This window comes from Oratosquilla oratoria, chromosome 15 (assembly GCF_046742065.1).
Source record: "Oratosquilla oratoria isolate Oo_2021 chromosome 15, ASM4674206v1, whole genome shotgun sequence".
NCBI lineage: Eukaryota > Metazoa > Arthropoda > Malacostraca > Stomatopoda > Squillidae > Oratosquilla > Oratosquilla oratoria.
The window spans coordinates 61,738,746-61,762,285 of record NC_134791.1 but is presented as its reverse complement, the minus strand read 5'-3'; the positions used below and the strand labels follow the sequence as shown (position 1 = coordinate 61,762,285).

The window sequence follows — 23,540 nt, the reverse complement described above, 5'->3', positions numbered from 1 at the left end:
CCCCTCCACCCTCCCTCTTATCTTAGCACCTCCTGGATGACGGGTCATCCCTGCACCCTGTCCACTGCCCTGGGTCAGAAGCAGTGTCGCAAGACACAGCACATCCACAGCAAGGCCGCTTCATTAAATCGGCGACCCCCCCTCTCCGTCCCTCCATGCATAAAAGGAGAAGATGGGGAGAAATCCCTTCAGGCTGCGTCAAATTTTGCTCACACATACTACCTCCCCCCCTCCCCCCGCCCATTCCACCTCATGCATCACACCATCATCCATATACAACCATTCTCCATTCACCCCTGTCTTCTGTCCTCTCCCGTCCTTCCTCAACAGATATTCCCCTCTTCCCTAAAGCCCCCTTCACCCCATCCATCCACCTCATCCTAGGACGTCCCCTTATGTTCATTCCCTCCACATCTGCCTTCCATACCTCTTTTACTAGTCTTTCTTCACTCATTCTTTCCATGTGTCCAAACCATCCTAATACTCTTTCATCAACCCTATCTCCCAACCCCCTTTCCACCCCTGTTCTCCTCCTCACCTCCTCATTTCTCACTCTATCTAGCCTAGTAACCCCCATCATGCTTCTCAGACACCTCATCTCAAACACATTCAAACTCCTCTCTTCCTCTCTTATGTTCCATGTTTCTGCCCCATACAGTGCTGTTGGCACAATCACTCCTTCATACAGTCTCCTCTTATCATCCATTCCCAAATGTCTATTCCTCATTACACTTTTTAATCCACCAAGGCATTTACTCGCTTCTCTCAATCTACATTCTACCTCCACCTTCACTCCACCTTTTCTAGCCACATTTGCACCCAAGTATCTAAAACTATCTACTTCCTCCAGTCGCTCTCCCTAAATGCTCACTTCCAGTCTACTGCCACTTTCACCCCTTGTACATCTCATCACCTTACTTTTACCCACATTTATCTTCAGCTTTCTTCTATCACATACTCTCCCAAACTCTGTCACCAACTTCCTCAATCCCTCCTCCGATCCTGCCACAAGTGCAGTATCGTCTGCAAGCAACAGCTGGCTCACCTCCCACTTTTCACCATTTTCTTTAACCATCTCCAATCCCTGACCCACTACCCTTGCATTTACCTCTCGCACTACCCCATCCATGTATAAGTTGAACAGCCAGGGCGACATAACGGATCCTTGACAAAGTCCCACCTTTACCTCGAACCACTCACTCTCTCCATTTCTAATCCTGATACAAGCTCTACTACTCTCAAAAAAACTCTTGACAGCTCCTAGAAGCTTTCCTCCTATCCCATATATCTGCATACCCTCCCACAGTGCCTTTCTGTCTACCCTATCATAAGCCTTTTCCAGATCCATAAAAGCCCAAAAAACATCCTTACCTTTTCCTATAGCTTTCTCACATATCTGTCTTACCACAAAGATCTGATCTACACAACCTCTACCCGTCCTAAATCCACACTGTTCCTCACCAATTACTCCCTCTGTTCCTCTCCTAATCCTCTCAATCAAGATCCTCCCATAAGCCTTCCCAACTACACTTAACAAGCTAATCCCTCTGAAACTACTACATTCACATTTGTCCCCTTTTTCCTTGTAAAGTGGAACTATACAGGCACTCCTCCAGTCCTCTGGCACTCTACCCTCTCTCCAACAAACATTAAACAACCTCACCAGCCAGTCCACCATCACTGTGCCTCCTTTTTTTAGACATTCTGCATGGCATCCATCCAGACCAGGTGCCTTACCTGCTTTCATCATCTTAACAACTGCCTTCACTTCATCCTTCCGTATTTCTCCTCCATTTCCCTCACTCATCACGGTCATTTTCTTATCATTTCCCACTGCAACTATCTTTCCCTCCCTATCCTCCTTCACATTTAGCAACTCCCTAAAATATTCTGCCCATCTTCCCCTTACTGCCTTCTCTTCCATTATCATCTCTCCATCTGCACCTTTTACCTTTTCGTCTCTACTTGATTCACCTCCTCTTCCTCTCTTAATTTCTTTCCAAAACATCTTGTTATTACTTTCAAAATTTTCTGTCATACTCTTACCCCACTTCACATCTGCTCTCCCCTTTGCCTCCTTTACCTTTTGCTTTACTTCTCTTTTCTTTTCTTTGTACCTCTCATATGACTCCCTCGTCCTATTTTGTAACCAATCTGTGAAAGCTCACTTCTTCTCTTCTACAACTTTCTTTGTTTCCTAATCCCACCATTCACTACCCTTCCTTCTATTTCCTCCTGTCCTTCTTGTTCCACACACCATCCTTGCACACTTTATGACTCCCTCCTTGAACCATCCCCACTCCTCCTCCACACCCAGCTCTACTCTATCCTTCACTCCCTCCCACTCCTTCAGCTTCTCCTTGTACTCCATCTCCTTTTCCTTTTCATTTAAAGAGTTCACTCTAAGCACCTCCCTACCTTTTGTCCCTTTCGTCTTTCTCCATCTATCCTCCACTCTCAACTTACCTTCCACCAAAAAATGATCTGATATTCCCCCACCCTCTCCCCTTAGCACATGTACATCCTTAACTCTTCCTATCATAATCCTATTTACCACTACATAATCCATTAACACTCTATCTACCACCCTTCCATCCACCACCCTCTCCCATGTGTACTTATGCTTGACTTTCTTCCGAAACACTGTATTTGCTATCATCAACTCTCTAGACACATTTCCACCATCAACTCTCCACTACGATTCTTAACCTGGAACTCCACATTTCCCAACCACTCCATCAGTTGGACCATTTCCTACCCTAGCATTAAGGTCTCCCAGTACTATTACATTGACATTTCTCCCTAAATCCTCTATGCACTCATTTAAATCTATCCAAAAGGCCTCCCTTTCTTCTACACTCTTCTCACTGCCAGGCCCATATGCACTTACAAAGACCCACATCTCCTTTCCCAGTTTTACCTTCATCCACATTATCCTTGAGGAAACCTCCTTCCACTCCACTACACGTTTACCTATCTCTTCACTTACTAGAATAGCCACCCCTTCCCTCCCTCGCCCTCTCTTCACTCCTGATAACCTCCCACTTACACTCCCAAACTTACACTCACCCTTCCCTTTCAACTTAGTTTCACTCAAAGCCAACACATCCATCTTTCTCCTCACAAACATACTACCTATCTCTTCCTTTTTACTCTCATCTGTACCACATCCACGCACATTAAAAGACCCAAACCTTAGGGTGCTGGTCGGAAAACTCCCAGACCCTCTTATGCTTTTACTTTTTCTTTTAGGAATGTCCCCTGTGGGGCTACAAGGAGAAGGATGCCTAGTCCCACTCCCCGTCCCTTTCTTCTCGCCTCTTACGATCCAAGTGGAAATACTTGGTGGCAGTATTCTTTTCCCCCACCACAGGGAATTCCCCCACAGCAGAAAATGAATACTCAGAGAAATGGTACAGGACAGCAGCAAGGGGTTGGGGGACAGCATAACGGAGGGACAGTCGTAGTATAAAAGTGTCATCATTTCTCTATGAACAGAGTTTTCCTCTATCATAGACAAAATGATGTGTGACTCTGGTCCATAGGGGTGCCCCATATAGACCCTAAAGTATCAACTGCGTGCTACTTTTCTTCATTTCTTTGTATGTGTGACATTGAAAAAAAGACCCCATTTTTGTCAACGAGAGCCTCTCTGTTGATGTATCACAGACATTAAAGAATCTTATTATGTTAACATTGTTGGCAACAAGATACATGTCAATACCAGCACTACTCACATGACAGAGAAAATAAAAGTTCTTTTCTACCTCCTGCTGAAGTCTATCTTATCTTATTCCTTTCTATTGCAATTTCTTCCTATTATGAACCTAGTCTAGGAAGAGGTAACTGTACATATATTATTTCCAACATGACCATCTTTTCTTAAGGAAATAGAAATTGTCAACCCATCCTTGCATAGACTAGACTTCAGCTACATGTAAATAAAAAATATATTAGAACCACTTTGCTAGCCGTCCAAAATATTTTGCTCATCACTACCTTGCCCTGAAGTGCATTAATCTCTGTACCCACATTAATTATTTTACTTAAATGACAGAAAACAAATCCTTTTCTACCTTCTGCTTAAGTCTCTCATCTCATTCCTTTCTATTGCAGTTTTATTTCTATTATGAACCAAATATTTGGTTTCATCCTTGTTTATTTTTTCTCCATACTTTCATTTACACTTCTTTTCAGTATATTTCCAGATATCAGACCCCTCTCCTTTCTTGAACAAGCAATTATTGTTTTTCTGTGTACATAACTCTGCTGTGGAGAATATTATGACTTCCGACAAATTTCCCATCCCTTTTAATACATAATGTTGACAGTGTAAGTTTAATCTAGGTGACTGCCCCACTGAGTTAATTCTGGGGTACTGTGTGAATTACAACATTCACATTGAAAGCATAAAACTACATACCTGTGATTGTCAGGGACTCATCAAACCCTGAAAAGTATAATGGCATCACAAAGCATTGTGTATCTTTGTGAATATGTAGTTATTTGAAGTTTTTTTTTTTATTTTTTTTTTTTTTTTTTTTTTTTTTTTCCATTAACCCCTTCAATACGGGCCAAAATCTCGCGGGCAGCATTAGCTGGCAGACGTGCAATGTTGCGTCATAATACTCACATTATGAAAAATAAAGTTACCGCTGTATTGCTCGTTCTCTTTCACCCATGAATTTTGAAAACCATAGAAAATAATTCTGGGGTATTCTGTGAATTACAGCATTCACATTGAAAGCATAAAACTATATACCTGTGATCAGCAGTGACTCGTCAAACCCTAAAAAGTACAATGACACCACAAAACATCATGTGTCTTTGTGAATATGTAGTTATTTCAAGTATTTTTTTTTTTTTTTTTTTTTTTTTTTTTCTTCTTCTCCATTAACCCCTTCAATACGGGCCAAAATCTCGCGGGCTGCCAGACGTGCAATGTTGCATCATAATACTCACATTATGAAAAATAAAGTTACCGCTGTATTGCTCGTTCTCTTTCACCCATGAATTTTGAAAACCATAGAAAATATGATGAAGCCAGTTTACAGAATATGGGGGTCATGCAAGTACAACTACAATATATATAATCAAGACGCCGACATCGGCATCCTCGTGTACCCACTTGCTCCTCATGACGCCTACATAGGCGTCATCGTATCGAAGGGGTTAAAACATTGTATTTCAACCTACCTTGGCCTTGGGGCCACTTGGTGATTTTTTTCGTCTTTGTTCTGGTGTGGTGATGCATGCATTGACTATGGGTATGGCATGGGGGATAAGTAAGGGGAAATGGAGGGAAATATGAAAGTACACATTGAGGGGAGACTGGTTTTCTCATAGAATGTGTCCCCTCCCTTTGGTTTAGCTCATGCTTCATTGCATTTACAGTTCACACTGTAAATTTCATATCACTCCCCAATCATGAATCATTAACACTTCTGGTCAGTTTCAAATCATGTCTTGTATTGCATAAAAGGGGTCCTAGGTCACGCCAAATGCCTAGTGACCCTTGACCTCTTGTTGCCAAAGGTCTATGGGAGGTACAACTTCACAAAGGATTACAAAGGCAGAGCATGCCAACAGGAGACCTTTTGGTCTATATCTAGGTTGGATGCAGAAAAAAACATAATAATGGTAAATAAATAAATAAATGAACAAATAAAAACTAGGTATAATTAAATAATAAACAAACAGGTAAATAGTGAATAATAATAGATTGACATATAACTAATAATGAATGAGAATCAAGCAAATAATGATAAGTAAACAGACAAATTATAACAAAAAAATAAATGATGTAAAATAAATTATAGTCATTACAGCATCTTGCTTAGATGCTTATCTAAATTATTCTTAAAGCTTCAAACTGAAATACATTGCACTGCCTCTGCAGGAAGTTTATTCCATTCATTAACTACACAGTTGGCAAAATTGTTTCTACCTACTTCCAAATTAAATCTATTTCCAGACAGTTTGAGCCCATTGTTTCTTGTCTGATTATCATTCAGTGTGAAAATTTTGTCACTTTTGATGTCAATTTCCTTTAGAATCTTAAAGACCTGTATCAAGTCACCTCTGAGACTATGCTTTTTTTTTTAAAGAAAACAGATTCATATGTTTTAGGCACATATAATAGATAATCCCCATACATGGGAATTAGAAATGGGTAATACACCAGAGCCAATACTCAAGACAGAGAAGTCACCAGGTATTTACCTAGTTGTATTATATGGGAAGGGGAGCTATGCTCACAGTGACCCATGTTTGTATCTCTCAGCATCTAATCTTTAGTTCTTGCCCTTTGCCCAAGGTCACTAAAATTTAATCTACACAATCAATCATTCAATGTACAATATTACAGACAAATTAGACATTAGACCATACTAAGTAAGAGCTTGGAGTTCTTACCTGACTCCAACAACAGCATTGCTGATTGAGCAGTCATTGATATGATTATGGATATGCTTCTGGAGGCTGGTGTCTGGTGATTATGGAGGAAGAGAAGAGAGTGTTTGTGTGTGGTATAGGTATTTGGGTGTTGTTTTGATGTTTCTTGATTTGTGTGGATGTTCTAACTGGTGTAGTAGATGTGCTGTTTTTGTGGAGGGTGCGGCAAGTGTTTGTGTGCCTCTCGTGTCAAGGTGATCCTTGACTTTGAGGAATTTTTTTTCATGGTGTAAATGGTCCGTAAGTGCTGTATTTGTACAGTCTGCAGTTGTCATAAGGACTTTGTTTTGTATTGGCTGAAGGAAGGGTGTTGTGGTATGTTTTAGTGAGATTAGGGGCCCATGCTGGGCTCACATAATTTATCACTGTGCATATGCATTGTTTATGTACTGTAGTAATAGTTTCTTTGTTTTTCCTAATGTTGTTCCTACAATTGAATTAAGCAGCACATTATGTCTAGGTGTACATTTAGTCTTTATGTTTGTGATGTGTTGTTTGAATGACATGGATGTATTGTTATGTTATGCCAAAAATCTTGGGTGTAAGTGTGTGTGGTATGAGACTGTTGTTGATATAAAGGTGTGATATGTATCTTTGTCCTACTGTCCAGTTGGTAAAAAAAGTGGCTGTAGATTTGGTTGTGGCTATTTTAAGTTTAATTGTAGTAAACCAGATATTGAATGTATTGAGGTATGGTTGTAGTATTTCTGCAGCTTTGTCTGTGTTACGGTGTGTGCATGTATTTACCTAGTTGTATTTTACGGGAAGGGGAGTATGCTTGTGGTGACCCGTTTTTGTATCTCACAAGATCAAGTTTGTTCTTAAATTCTTGTATTGTGTTTGCACACACTATTTTTTCATCCAGTTTGTTCCAGATATCTATGACTCTGTGTGGGAAGCTATTCTTTTTTTAGGTCTCTTCTGTAGCAGTCCTTTTTAAGTTTCATTACATGCCCTCTTGTTTTTCCTCTGTCCCACTTTAATAAGTCCTCTCTATCAAGGTGTTCCTTGCCTTTCAAAATCCTGTAGATGGCTAAGAGGTCGTTCCAGGGTAATGTTGGTTGTATAAGAAAAGATTTGTATTTCTGAGGTATCAGGTGTGAGTATATCATGCATGTATAGATTAACCCCTTCCATATGGTGACACCTACGTAGGCGTCATGAGGAGCAAGTGGGTACGCGAGGCTGCCATATCGGCGTCTTGATTATATTTATTGTAGTTGTACCTGCGTGACCCCCATACTCTGTAAACTGGCTTCATCATATTTTCTATGGTTATCAAAATTCACGGGTGAAAGAGAACGAGCATTACAGGGGTTACTTTATTTTTCATAATGCGAGTATTATGACGCAACATCGCACGTTTGGCAGCTAATGCTGCCCGCGAGATTTTGGGCCAGAGTGAAGAGGTTAAAGAGTGTGGGGTATAGAACTGAACCTTGTGGTAATACATTCTTAAAGTTTCTGGTGTATGATGATTTATCATTATATGACATATAGGCATTTCTACCTGCCATCTTTTGGTATTATTGTGTATGTCTGTGTATTTTGTTTGTGAGATTGTGACAGGGTATGACATTGAAAACTTTACTGATTTCTAGTGTTATGAGAAGTGTTCTGTGTGTTTCAACAAATTGAAAGACAATACATTGCTGTATGTCAGACCCCATGATATATCCCTCTACATCCTCTTTCCCCCAAAAGGACAGAGTCCACATGGCCAGTTTGTGATGTTACCACCATCCAGCCTCTTCTGGTAGCTTAGAAGTGCTAGGTGGTGACCGCATCGCAGTCTGGCCAAGTGGACTCTGTCCTTTCGTGGGAGAGAGGATTCAGAAGGGTGGATATCAGGGGGTCTGGCATGCAGCAGTGTGTTGTCTTTCAGTGTGTTAATGGAGCGGTGAGTGATATGATTATGAATATGTTTCCGGAGGCTGGTATTTGGTGGTTGTGGAGGAAGAGAAGAGAGTATCTGTGCGTAATAAAGGTCTTTGGGTGTAGTTTTAATGTTTCTTGGTGTGTGTGGGTGTTCTGCTATGTAGTGTAGCGGGTGTGATGTGTTTGTGGTGGCTGCAGCAAGTGTTTGTGTGCCTCTCATGTCGAGGTGGTCCTTGACTTTGAGGACTTTTGTTTCATGGTGTAAATGGTCTGTAGGTGTTGTATTTGTGCAGCCTGTAATTGTTTTTAGGGCTTTGTTTTGTATGATTTGAAGGGTGTTGTGGTGTGTCTCACTGAGATTAGGAGCCCATGCAGGACTCGCATAATTCATCACTGAGTGTATGCATTGTTTGTATATTGTTATATTAGTTTCTTTGTTTTGTCCAAATGTTGTTCCAGTGATTGACTTAAGTGCGTTAAGTCTAGGTGTGCATTTGTTTTTTATGTTTGTGAGGTGTTGTTTGAAAGACATGGATGTATCGTATGTTACACCAAGAATTTTCGGTGTGTTTGTGTGTGGTATTAGAGTGTTGTTGATGTAGAGATGAGGTATGTATTTGTGTTCTTTTGTCCAGTTGGTGAGAAGTGTTGCTGTAGATTTGGTTGGAGCTATTTTGAGTCTGTTTGTGATGAACCATGTGTTGAGTGTGTCAAGGTAAGGCTGGATTATTTCTGCAGCTTTGTCTGTGTTACGATGTGTGCATGTGATTGTTATGTCGTCTGCGTAGGAAGAGATTTGTATTTCTGAGGTGTCTGGTGTGGATAAGTCATGCATGTATAGTAACTGTAACAGGGGCTGGCTGTATCATTTCCAGGATTTCACTCTGTTGTGTCCTCAAAACCTCCTCCAGGAACTTGGCGGGCCTCTTGTGCAGCTGCCTCTGCCTCGGCCTGCACTGACTGTGGCTCACCTTCCACTCTCCCACACCAGTCCTCCAGCAAACCCTCCAACACATTTTGCCACCCATGGTGAATTGTCTTTTGGGTCACATTTTTCCAGAAGTGTTCAGAAAGAAATTGAATACTGTATGTACTGTAGTACTCTCTTATTCACGGAGTGGGGCCTGAGAACAAGTAACATGTCACTTCTACAAAAAAATTTGCAGCTATCACGTACCAACATTTATACACAGTGCACTGTGTAGGAGCAATGTGGTGGCCTGTACATGTAAACAAACCCTTGACCAATGAGCGTGCAGCTCAAGCCAACAAAGATGGCCACTGCCTGTGACGTCACAGGGGCGCGTGATAGCAGCCGCGCACCGCATAATATGAAAATTTGGGTTAGAGGCACACGATAGCAGCCAATTTGATGTGTGATATGGAAATTGTATCAGCTTTTCAAGTATGCACGATAACAATAAAATGCGATAGCTGAACGCGCAATAGCTGGGGGATAGGTGTACACTCTTTTAAGGGATTCATGGAAAAACCCCATTCCAGCTGTGACATTCCTCAAGGAAAAGGGACTGCTCAGCCAGACAGTCTAGGGAACAACAACAACATTGTTTAAATGAAAGGGGTAGAGTTGGGACTCATAGGTAAAAGGCAGGCTACTGCTTATCAGCTTGAGGCAGGATTCTTCAATACCTGCTTCTGGCATCATTGATAAGATATTATTGTTATCTGTGTATGATGGCCAAGGCTCCTAGTGCTCATTGAATTTCCTTTTTATTATTATTATTAACACTGCACCATACAAATCTCAAATCTACACAATAATTTATTTGATTGTATACATTAAAGGACCCATCTCTTGTGGGCTCCTATCTCTCCAATTATTTCCATACCCTACTTAACTTGGGGTATGTCATCTGAGCTGTTCTAGGAGTTAATGCATCTATATGGAAAGCTGTTTCTGAATATCTTTCAGACATGTGATCCTTTTCAAATGTTGGAATTTTTCTATAATTCCATCATAGTTTTTACTCTTACTCTTAATTCCATCATAGTAATTAAGTATATTTATCTTTTTCAGGTAGATGGAAATCAACGGGTCCAGAATTGTTAAAAGTGAAGGATCGTCATGAGAAAGATTTTGTCCTGAGTCCAGTAAGTAATGAATTCTGCACTATTTTATATTAATTTGTAAGAGGAAAATATTGTTTTAGTGCCACTAACAGAATGCTTTCCCTCAGAAGTTGTTAGTGAATTTACTTAATCCCAATTACCATGGATCGTAGAAGTACCTGACAATCATAATAAATGGCCAACCTCATTTTCTGGACAAAAACCTTAGAATGCAGGTCCTTCCCATAAAACAGCATATGAGAATGATAGACACAAATTCTGAACAAGAGGTCTCTAACCTCCCCCCCACTACACACATGCACACACACACAGACCTGGGAGTCATTGTTATGAATAATATGTCACCTGAGAAACATATAAATAAGATTTTTGGAGAAACTTATAATTTAATAAGAACAATCAAAGTGGCATTTACATACCTGGATGAAGAAATGGTGAAGAAAATTCTAATCACTCTGATAAGACCAAGATTGGAATATGCAGCAACGATGTGGTCACCAAGTACAAAAAAATGTATAAAAAAAACTTGAAAGAATACAAAGAACAATTACAAAATTGGCACCAACACTCTCAAAACTATCATATGAAGAGAGACTAGCAAAACTTGAACTACAGACACTAGAGCAAAGAAGAGAGAGAGGAGATTTGATAGCTATTTACAGAATCATGAAAGGCATAGAAATTATTGATAGAGAGAATCTGATAAAATGGGATGATAGAAATACAAGAGGACACAGAAAGAAAATCAAGAAAGACAGCTACAGAAGAGATCTGAAAAAGAACAGTTTACCTCACAGAGTAATAGACAGTTGGAACAAGTTAGATGAGAAAGTGGTGTGTGCAAAAACAATACATGAATTTAAAAATAGTTTAGATAAAATGAGATAAGAAGACAGGACACCACGAGCATAGCTCCCCTTCCCGTAAAATACAACTAGGTAAATACACACAATATTATTCAAGATTTTAAGAAAAAACTTGATGCTGAAAGATACAAAGACGGGTCACTATGAGCATAGCTCCCTTCCCGTATAATACAACTAGGTAAATACACATGACAGTCGAAGTGACAGCGAAGATTGGACTTAAAAAAACAAAACAATTTTTGCGGATTTCAACAAGGGAGTACCTGTGTAGTATTAGTAGGGAAGGGGAAAGCTTGTGGTGTAATGGGAAGGTGAAGAAAAAGGAGAAGGGGAGGGATTACTGAAGAAAATGAGGAAGGGGACAAATGGGCCCCGGATGTCAGAAGGAATGTAAACAAAAGATGCGCAGACGATAGAGGTGAAGTCGAAGAAAGTAGCAAAGGCATAAAAATTAGAAATATAGATAAGAGGAGTGCAATAGAAACTGGAGATAATTATTTCTATGGATTTAATGAGGGAGGAGATGACAATCTCCCCCGATTAGCAAGTCTAGAGGAAAAACTAACAAAAATGAACGAATCATGGGAGGTTAGGTTCAGTCAACTTTCATTGATTACACAAAAAGTTGATAAATTGGAAGATATAAAGAAGGAGAACCAAAACCTAAATAAAGAAATAGAAGAATTAAAAAGACGGTTAAAAGAAGTAAGGATGAGAATGAGGAATTAAAGAATAATAATAAAAAGAATAAAGAGTCCATAGAAAAAGAGGTAAGTGGTTGGAAAAGGGTTCAGGAGCATAGCAAAATTTAATTTAGAGAACACACTAAGCACACAGTTATTAAAGTGATGAGAGAGAAGGAGAATATAGTAAGAGACTTACATACATATACCAAAGGCTTTTTACCCCTTACATGGGGGGTAGTCAAAAAGAAAAAGGCATAGAAATCACTCCCACCCATTTCATTTCCCATATATTCCACTCCCCTCGGCCATCCTCCCTCCCTCCTATCTTGGCACCTCCTGGATGATGGGTCATCTCTGCATCCTGTCCACTGCCCTGGGTCAGAAGCAGTGTCATAAGACACAGCACATCCACAGCAAGGCTGCTTCATAGATTCGGCAACCCCCCCTCTCTGTTCCCTCATGCAGAAATGGAGAAGACAGGGAGAAATCCCTTCGGGCTGCGTCAAATTTTTTCTCATGCATACTTCCTCACCCCCATCACCCACCCACTCCCCCTCATGCCTCATCTATACACAACCCTTCTCCATTCACCCCTATCTTCTGTCCTCTCCCATCCTTCCACTACAGACATTCCTCTCTTTTGTAAAGCCCCTTTCACCCCATCCATCCATCTCATCCTAGGACGCCCCCTTATATTCACTCCTTCCACCTCCACCTTCCACACTTCTTTTACTAATCTTTCTTCACTCATTCTTTCCATTTGTCCAAACCATCCTAATACTCTTTCATCAACCCTATCTCCCAGCTCCCTTTCCACCCCTGTTCTCCTCCTCACCTCCTCATTTCTCACTCTATCTAGCCTAGTAATCCCTATCATACTTCTCAGACATTTCATCTCAAACACATTCAAACTCCTTCTCTCTTATGTTCCATGTTTCTGCCCCATACATTGCTGTTGGCACAATCACTCCTTCATATAACCTCCTCTTAGCATCCATTCCCAGATGTCTATTTCTCATTACACTTTTTAATCCACCAAGGCATTTACTCACTTCTCTCAATCTACATTCTGCCTCCACCCTCAATCCTCCCTTTCCTGTCACATTCACACCCAAGTATCTAAAACTATCCACTTCCTCCAGTTTCTCACCCTTAATGCTCACTTCCAGCCTACTGTCACTCTCTCCCCTTGTACATCTCATCACCTTACTTTTGCCCGCATTTATCTTCAGCTTCCTTCTTTCACACACCTTCTCAAACTTTGTCACTAACTTCCTCAATCTCTCCTCTGATCCTGCTACAAGTGCAGTGTTGTCAGCAAACAACAGCTGGCTCACCTCCCACTTTTCTCTATTTTCTCTAATCATCTCCAACCCCTGACACACTACCCTTGCATTCACCTCTTGCACCACCCCATCCATGTAAAGATTGAACAGCCAGGGCGGCATAACACACCCCTGACGAAGTCCCACCTTTACCTCAAACCATTCACTCTCTCCATTTCTAATCCTAACACAAGCTCTACTACTCTCATAAAAACTCTTGACTGCTCTTAACAGCTTTCCTTCTATCCCATATATCTGCAGTACCTCCCACAGTGCCTTCCTGTCTACCCTGTCGTAAGCCTTTTCCAGATCCATAAAAGCCCAAAAAAACATCCTTACCTTTTCCTATAGCTTTCTCACATATCTGTCTTACCACAAAAATCTGATCTACACATCCCCTACCTGTCCTAAAACCACACTGTTCCTCACCAATTACTCCCTCTGTTCCTCTCCTAATCCTCTCAATCAAAACCCTCCCATAAGCCTTCCCAACTACACTCAACAAGCTGATCCCTCTGTAACTACTACACTCACACTTGTCCCCCTTTCCTTTGTAAAGCGGAACTATACAGGCACTCCTCCAGTCCTCTGGCACTCTACCCTCTCTTAAACAGTTATTAAATAACCTCACCAGCCAGTCCACCATAACTGTACTTCCTTTCTTCAGACATTCTGCATGGCATCCTTAGCAGATAAAAAGAAACGTAGAATTATGTTAGGAATGGAAGAGAAAATAATCCAAATAGGACTACAAGAGTAAGAGAGGAGAAAGAAAGAGTGAACAGGATACTAAAACTATTTCAAGAAGGTGAACAGGAAATAGGGAAAGAAATTGAAGAAATATAAAGGCTGGGGAAATACAGTATAGACAAGACCAGACCAATTAAGGTTGAATTCAGGTCACAAACAACAGTAGAAAATGACTTATCAAAAACAGGAGAACCAGCAGAAAGTGATCAGTACAAACAGGTATGGATAAAAAGAGAGATGAATAAAGAGGAAAAAGACGAAGAGAAAACAAAAATAATCGAAGCTAGGAAAAAAAAATAAGAACAGAACAGTGAGACAAAGAGAAATTCTATTGGAGAGTAGTGGATATGAAAGTGAGGAAATGGTTTATAGGAGAGAAAAACAGAAGGGAAACAGAAAACAGGATGGAGGTAACGGAAAATTAAAAGTGTCCTTCACAAATATAGATGGATTAATAACAGGCTTGAATGAACTGAATGATTACCTGATGAAAAAAGAACCTGACATAATGGGAGTTGTGGAGACAAAATTGAAAGGTCCATTACCACCCAACACTGTAGGACACAATGTATATAATTTTTGGATTAGAAACAGAGAAGTAAAACAAGGTGGTGGAGTTATGTTCTTGACTAAGAAGGATATAAATGTGAGGAATGTTACATATGGAAAGAATAGAGTAGAAATGGTCATGATGGAAATAGAGGACAGGGACAAGAAGAGCAGGAAGTTTGTGGTAAATTACGTGCCTCCTAAAACAGCTTCGTGGGAAAAGAGAGAACCAAAGAATATGTTAAAAGACACAAGGATAACACTAGATAAGATAATTTTTCATGAAAGCAGTTGCTGACAAGACTGACGAGTTAAACACCATGTGAGGACGGAGCCTTTATTTGTACGATGTTTAGCTTATTACAGCTTTTTCAAGTACTTGAAAAAGCTGTAATAAGCAAAACGTCGTACAAATAAAGGCTCCGCCCTCACATGGTGTTTAACTCATCAAATAAGATAATGGAAGATGGAAGAAGAAGAATTAAAATGGGTGACTTTATTTGTAAAGCAATCTGCTGGGAAGAAATGACAGTGAAGGGTGGAGATGACCTATGGGGAAATGTACTACTTGATATGATTATAGAATATACAATGACACAATGGATACAAGAGATACTAGTTAAAGAAATGAGGAAGAGCCTGAAATAGTGGACAAGATTGAATATAAGACACTAAGTAAAAGTGACCACATATTAGTAGAACTGGAACTAAATGAAGAAAAATACATGAGAAAAAATTAACAATATAGAAAGGGAAGAATGATGTATGGAAAAACAAATTTTGAAACAACAGTAGAAGAGAGATGGAATATTTTGACAAAAATTTATTAGAAAGGAGTGGAAAAGTATGTTCCAAGACAAAAGCAACAAAAAGGATATGTAAAATGTTGGTACAACAAAAGATGTAGAGAGTTAAAAGATAAAGAGAAAGCTTGGATAAAATGGAAGAAAGATAGAAAACCCAAAAAATTAAAAATATACACTGATTATAGAAATGAATATGTACAAGTGCACAGAGAAGAAAAGAGAAAATACGAAAAGGATGTCATAGAAAAATGTAAAGATCAATCAAAACTATTTTATAGATTTGTAAACAACAAACCGAAAAATAAACAAGAATTAGTGAAATTACAAGGAGGAATAGTATACACAGAGGAAATAGAAATTGCAGAAAATATGAACAAGCATTTTAAAACGGTGTTTATGAGGGAGAACATACAACTGAGAGATGTCAAGTGGGAGAGGAAAGTCCCCCCTATGAAAGAGATAGAAGTAACAAAGAATGAAATAATGAATCACTTGAGTAATCTCAATGTCAGAAAATTGCATGGTCCAGATGAAATGGGAAACTGGATTTTGAGAGAATGCAGGGATGAACTAACAGACAAAATACATAGTCTAATAAGCAGTTCATTGAAAGAAGGAAAAGTTCCAGAAGATTGGAAAAGAGCAAATATAGTATCAATATATAAAGGGGGAAACAAAGAAGACCCTACAAACTATAGACAGGTCTCTCTTACAAGTACGGTAGCAAACATTTGTGAAAGAAATAATTAAACCTAACCACCCATGATTCATTCATTTTTGTTATTTTTTTCTTCTAGAGTTGCTAATCGGGAGGTTGTCATCTCCTCCCTCATTAAATCCATAGAAATAATCATCTCCACTTTCTATTGCGTTGCTCTTATCTATATTTCTAATTTCTATGCCTTTACTGATTTCTTCGACTTCACCTGTGTCGTCTGCACATCTCTTGTTTACATTTCTTCTGACGTCCAGGGTCCGTTCATCCCCTTCCTCATTTTCTTCCATTTTCCTCAATAATCCCTCCCTTCCCCTTTTTCTTCACCTCACTACACCACGAGCTTTCCCCTTCCCTACTAATACAACACAGTCACTCCATCATCGTTGAAATCCACAAAAATTGCGTTTTTTTCCGGAGTTCCAATCTTCTCTGTCAATTCGACGATTGTGTGTGTTTACCTAGTTGTATCTTATGGTAAGGGGAGCTATACTCCTGGTGTTCCGTCTCTTTATCTTGCTATATCTAATTTACTCTTAAATTCTTGTATTGGTTTTGCACACACAGTTGTTTCATCTAGTATATTCCATACATCCACCTCTCTGTGTGTATTTGCCTAGTTGTATTGTATGGGAAGAGAGCTATGCTCATAGTGACCCGTCTTTATATCTTTTAGCATCTAGTTGTTCTTAAATTCTTGTATAGCTTTTGCACACACTGTTGTGTCATCCAATTTGTTCCAGATATCTACCACTTTGTGTGGGAAACTACTCTTTTTCAGATCTCTTCTATAACAATCCTTTTTGAGTTTTTTTTCATGTCCTCTTGTTTTTCTCTTATCCCACTTTAATAAATCATCTCTGTTGAGGACTTCCATCCCCTTCATAATTCTGTAATTGGCCAGTAGATCTCCTCTTTCTCTTCTTTGTTCCAGAGTTGGTAGTTTGAGTTTGGACAGTGTTTGTTCGTATGTCAATTTAGAGTGTTGGTGCCATCTTTGTCATTGCACTTTGTATTCTTTCTAATTTCTTTACATTCTTTTTAGTACTGGGTGTCCATAGTGTTGCAGCATACTCCAATCTTGGTCTTATCAGTGTGACTTATATTTCCTTTACCATTTCCTCATCCAAGTAGTCAAAGGCCACTTTCATTGATCATAGTAAATTGAAGGTTTCTCCGACTATTTTGTTTATATGCTTGTCTGGTGACATATCTTTGTTGATAATTACTCCTAGGTCCCTTTCCAAGCTAACATTTTTTACTTCCTTTTTACCAATTTTATATTGCTCTGATATTCTATTTTTACTTTTTCCAAACCCCATTATACTACATTTCTTAATGTTGAAGTTCACCTCCCACTTTTGACTCCATTCCCAGACTTTATCCAGGTCTTTCTGTAATGATTCACAGTCTTCCTGTGTACTTACTTTCTTTAGTGGTTTTGCATTATCTCCAAAGAAGTTCATATATTATTCCACACCTTCATCCATGTCATTTATATATATGGCAAACATTATCGGAGTCAATACAGAACCTTGTGGGACTCCACTTATCATTTCTTCCCAGGTCGAGTTTTTGTCTCTAAGCACCACCCTAATTTTTCTCCCGTTCAAGAAATCTTCCATCCATTTCAATAACTTTCCTTGTATACCACCTATTATTTCAATTTTTCTTAGCTTTTTGTGTGGTACATACATAACATATACCAAGGCTTTTTCCCCCTTACTAGGGAGGTAGCCAAAAAGGAAAAGGCATAAAATCATTCCCACCCATTTCATCCCCGAAAACACTCCACACCCCTCCACCCTCCCTCCCATCTTAGCACCTCCTGGATGACGGGTCATCCCTGCACCTTGTCCACTGCCCTGGGTCAGAAGCAGTGACGCAGGACACAGCACATCCACAGCAAGGCCGCTTCATTAAATCGGCGACCCCCCCTCTCCGTCCCCCCATATAAAGGAGAAGACGGAGAGAAATCCCTTCGGGCTGCGTCAAAATTTTGCTCACACACACTACCTCATCCCCCATCCCCCCATCCATTCCACCTCATGCATCATAACATCTTCCATATACAACCATTTTCCATTTTTGTAAATCTAGGAAAGCACAATCAGCCCATCCATCACTTTCTTCCATTATTTCTATTGCCTTGAATAAAAGCACATGATCTTTCACATCTAATGCCCAAATTATTTTGGATTCAGTATATTATTTCCTTTCAGATGTTTAATCCATATACTTTTGAAAGCTTTTTCACATATTTTTGCTATTGTGCTTGTAAGGGAGACCAGTCTATAGTTGGATTTTCCTATTCCCTCCCTTTATATATTGGTTCAATACTTGCATTTTTCCAATCTTGTGGTACCTTTCCTTCTTTGAGTGAGTAATCAATTATCTTATATTTTGTCCGTTAGTTCATCATTCTTTTAATATCCAGTTTGCAATTCCATTTGGACTGTGTGATTTTCTGTTGTCAAGGTATTTTATTTGGTCCCTTATTTCCTTCTGTTATTTCTTTCATTGAGGAGGGATTTTTCTGTCTTTCATCCCAATTTTGTGTAGTTTCAATTGTGAATACAGATTTAAAATGTTTGTTCATAATTTCAGCCATTTCCACATCTTCTATATATTCATCATTCCTTTGACACAGTTTCACTTTTTCTTGTTTATCTTATAGTTTACTATTCACATACCTGTAGAATAGTTTAGATTGGTCCTTGCATTTTTCTATTATATCTTTTAGTTTCTCTTTGCACATTTTTACATATTCATTTCTTAGTTTGATATATATTTGCCTCTTACTCATTTTTTTTTTCATGTTTTCCAAGCTTTGTCTCTTCTGTCTTTAGCCTCACTACATTTTTTGTTGTACCAGCACTTAATGTACACCCTTTCTTGTTTCTGCTTTGGTACATATTTGTCTATTCCCTCTTTATAAATTTCTTTTAATATGTTCCATTTCTCTTCCATCTTTGTTTCTTCATTTAAGTTTTCCTAATTTACATTTTGAAAGAATTTTCTGAGTTTCTCAAAATCCGTTTTGTTGTACATTAGTCTTCCTTTTCTATGTTTCTCATTTCTTCTCAAATCAATTTGTTCTTTTAGTTCAAACTCTATTAGTATGTGGTCACTCTTCCCAATTGGTGTCTTGTATTCCATTTTATCCACAATTTCAGGCTCTGATGTAAATATTAAATTTAGTCTTGACGGTTCTTCATTGTTTCTATACCTGGTATTTTCATTTACCCATTGAATCATTGTGTATTCAATGCTCATATCCAGTAGTATATTTCCCTAAAGGTCTTCACCTTTCACTGTCATTTCTTTCCAACATATTTCTTTTGAGTTAAAGTCACCCATAATTACTATGTTTCCTTCTTTCAATAATTCAATTAATGCATACTTTGTGTCTTCCAACATTTTGGAATGATCACTTTCTGTCCAAGACTGTTTTTGGAGACTCATATATTACTACAAATTTTCTACTTTTCATGTCACTGTTTTCAACTTTTATCATAATTCCACATTATTTTTCCTGTTATCTTTGTCACATTTAAACCTTTCTTAGTCAAAAACATGACTCCACCCTGTTTCTCTTTTCTATTTTTCATCCAATTGTTATATAGAGCTTGTCCTACTGGAGGTGGTAGTGGACATTTTAATTTCATCCCCACAATTTCCATTATGTCTGGTTTCTCTACTGTCAGATAGTTGTTTAACTCATTTAGTCCAGAAATCATGCTATGTTGTTATACATTATTTCATTTTTTTCTTTTCTCCTCATTTTTTTTTATTACATTTCCTCTATATATATATACACACACAATTTTCTTCTCACCCTCAATTCCAGTACTCCACAAATAAACTCATTCTTTTCAGTGTGTTCTTCTCTTCATTAGCTTCATTTCTTAATGTCTTTTATCTCTCTTTCCCCTCATCGCTCATTTGTTTTTTATCCATGCATTTTTGTAATTTTCACTGTTTGCCAGATTTGCTGTTTTTGATAGTACATCTGCTATCATTTGAGACTAGTTTGATTTTTAGTGGTCTATATATATATATATATATATATATATATATATATATATATATATATATATATATTTTTTTTTTTTTTTTTTTTTTTTTTTTTTTAATATTGTCTCAACCTATGTACTTCTTCTATTTCTTTGTCCATTACTTGTCCTTGTATCTCATATTTTCTTTTGCAATTTCTTTCTCTTCTTTTTCTCTTTGGTATCTAGGTAAATTGTTTTTCTTATATACCATAAACTACAATGCACTTTTTTATCCACTGTGCCTCTGACCTAATTATCTTTTTCTCTAATTACTTTAATTGCCATTTCTTTAGCATTTTCTTCCACGTGTTGGTGTACTTTTTTTCCACTTTCCATTTATTCTTTATTTCTCGGAGATCTGTCTCTTTAATTATTTCTCCAACTTTCTCAGTCACTGCTTGTATTTGTTCTTTCACTTCTTATTTCAAAACCTCATTTTTGTTTTTTATCTTCTTTTTTCATTCTGTCATTTTCACTTTTGACCATGTTTAATTCCTTTTTTAGATCATTAAGCTCCCTGTTAGTCTCATCATTGGCTCTTCTTAGTTGGTTCACCTCTGTACATTCCCCTAGATTTAGCTTTCAGATCCATTAGTTCCTCAATCAATTTTACAATCTCCCAATTTCTTAGGACATTTTTATACCTAGATTCTTTTTCCAATTCTAAACCTCTACCTAGTATTCCACTTCTTTTATAAAACCTGAAAATGCATTATTATCAAACCTTTGAGTAGATATCGGGATATCAATCATATAAGGTTTCTTAGGTATGACCCCCAACAGTGATTCCACTCTGCTTACATCCAAACATATTTTCATTGGTTCACTTTTTTGTCTTTATTCTTTGTCATTCTCCATTTTGTGTAATTAACAACAATGTTAAATTCACTCTTATATCATTTCGTTCACTTGATAAATATAGCTCTCTTTTCCAAATATAAATACAAGTTGGGTGTTTCCTTTGAATTTATAGAAAAAGTGCTGTACATTAGAGCTCATTTCTAGCCATGTGTGTGCGTGTCTCCATAGGTTTTAATAGATGCACTTTTCTACATAATAACTCCCTTTCATTTCTAGACACATGAGGAATCGGTAACAGATATGATAGCAGGCATGTATCCATTATCCTACCGCCAGTTTCCTCTGAAACTTTACCAGATATCAACCAAAATTAGAGATGAAATGAAGCCAAGGTTTGGACTGTTGAGGTAATTAAATACCTTATTTAAGAAACCTTTCTTTTATTATTTCTTAGAAGTAATTACAAAACATGTGAATATTATTAATGTTAAGGAGTTATTTGTTAATTTCTTTTGTCAGGAAAAAATGTAGTACATACACAGTAGTGCATGTTTCTTTTCAGGTGCAAGGAATTTGTTATGAAGGACTTATACACATTTGACTCTTCTGAAGCTGGAGCTGCAGAAACTTATGAGGAAGTGAATAATGCATACCTAAGAATATTTAGAAAAATTGGTATACCATTCTTAAGAGGTAAGGTCAGGAAAATATTCTAGTGGATAATCTTTTTTGAGGGACCAATGACAGATAACTGCTATTGGTAGTTCTGCAAGATGGACAGCTGGGATAATCATCTCCTTAGTGCCAACTCTCAAAATGCATCAACCCTCTCATGTTATCAGGACTGTAGCCCTGAGGGACGTGGTCTCTAAACTGGGCCCAAGATCAGTCTCTGTCAACTTCTGCTCTATTTCTTGTACCATTTCACATTAGAGCTAACAGCTGGTGACTACTCCCCTCTTCCTACTATTGTCAGCTAGTGCCATAGAAACAGTCCCACATTAATACAATACAGACACAGTCCATAGTTTCTTCCCAAATAGATCTATGGGAAGGCCTGTAGACTGTTGCCAGCCACTGTGAAGTTGTGGGTTTCCAGTCAGTGAAACTCAAGGCAAAAGTTCTTCTTATTTGAACTATTTTCTCTAGATATGCACCTTATTTTTGTTTTCTTTCCTTTATTTTATCAAATACTCTATCTTGGGCTTATTATATTCATAGCAAGGACTTACCTATCTGTATACCAAATACTTCTTCCCCCATATAAAGGATGCAGCCAGCCAGGGCATGCACCCATTCTGTGGTGAGTTGGCACCTAGCACAGGCTTTTGTCTCTCTAATACCATGTGGGGCTATCACTGGCTTTTGTCCCTCTGACACCACATGGGCCTTCTCTGTATACCTCATGCCTTTGTGTACACCACATGGTGCCAGCCTGCCAGCCACATGGGCCTTATTCCTCAGTTTCCCATGCTTGGCACCACACCCGCCAGGCAGCCGCATGGCCAAGCCAGGTTAACTCCACCCTACACTACCCAGGATGGGTCACATGATTGTTGCTCTGGGAGATGATTGGCTAGCCACCCAGGCACTCTGGGCAGCCAGGAAGCAAGCAGGCTTGCATGGGCTTGAGGTGCCATTCAGTTAGGTGATGATACTGGTACACCCAGGCCGTATCCTGCAACACGTCCATCCCAAAGTTGTTGTTGTTGTCGTTCCCTAGACTGTCTGTCCGAGCAGTCCCGTCTCCCCAAGGAAGGCCACAGCCGAAACTGGGTTTTCCCACAAATCCTTTATAGAGTGTATGTCGTGTTGTTTGCGTGCATGATTGTGTATAATGCAGTCTTCCATTATGTGTTGTATGGTATGGGGTGAAGTGTTACATCCTGGGCAGCTGTTCACAACACGGTCGTCCAGCCTCTTCTGGTAGCTTAGAAGTGCTGGGTGGTGACCGCATCGCAGTCTGGCCAAGTGGACTCTGTCCTTTCGTGGGAGAGAGGATTCAGAAGGGTGGATATCAGGGGGTCTGGCATGCAGCAGTGTGTTGTCTTTCAGTGTGTTAATGGAGCGGTGAGTGATATGATTATGAATATGTTTCCGGAGGCTGGTATTTGGTGGTTGTGGAGGAAGAGAAGAGAGTATCTGTGCGTAATAAAGGTCTTTGGGTGTAGTTTTAATGTTTCTTGGTGTGTGTGGGTGTTCTGCTATGTAGTGTAGCGGGTGTGATGTGTTTGTGGTGGCTGCAGCAAGTGTTTGTGTGCCTCTCATGTCGAGGTGGTCCTTGACTTTGAGGACTTTTGTTTCATGGTGTAAATGGTCTGTAGGTGATGTATTTGTGCAGCCTGTAATTGTTTTTAGGGCTTTGTTTTGTATGATTTGAAGGGTGTTGTGGTGTGTCTCACTGAGATTAGGAGCCCATGCAGGACTCGCATAATTCATCACTGAGCGTATGCATTGTTTGTATATTGTTATATTAGTTTCTTTGTTTTGTCCAAATGTTGTTCCAGTGATTGACTTAAGTGCGTTAAGTCTAGGTGTGCATTTGTTTTTTATGTTTGTGAG

The 23,540-nt window shown here is 38.9% G+C and overlaps 1 protein-coding gene across 4 annotated transcripts in view; it reads left to right on the top strand.

Moving 5' to 3' along the window:
• Positions 1–23,540, top strand: part of ProRS-m (prolyl-tRNA synthetase 2-like protein, mitochondrial) — a 72,763-nt gene that overhangs the window by 18,789 nt on the left and 30,434 nt on the right. For all 4 annotated transcript variants that reach the window (XM_076198949.1, XM_076198951.1, XM_076198948.1 and 1 more), the window contains 3 exons: positions 10,370–10,443; positions 21,255–21,385; positions 21,541–21,671. In XM_076198949.1, the coding sequence (XP_076055064.1) occupies positions 10,370–10,443; positions 21,255–21,385; positions 21,541–21,671 (336 nt within the window). The remainder of the gene's footprint in view (positions 1–10,369; positions 10,444–21,254; positions 21,386–21,540; positions 21,672–23,540) is intronic.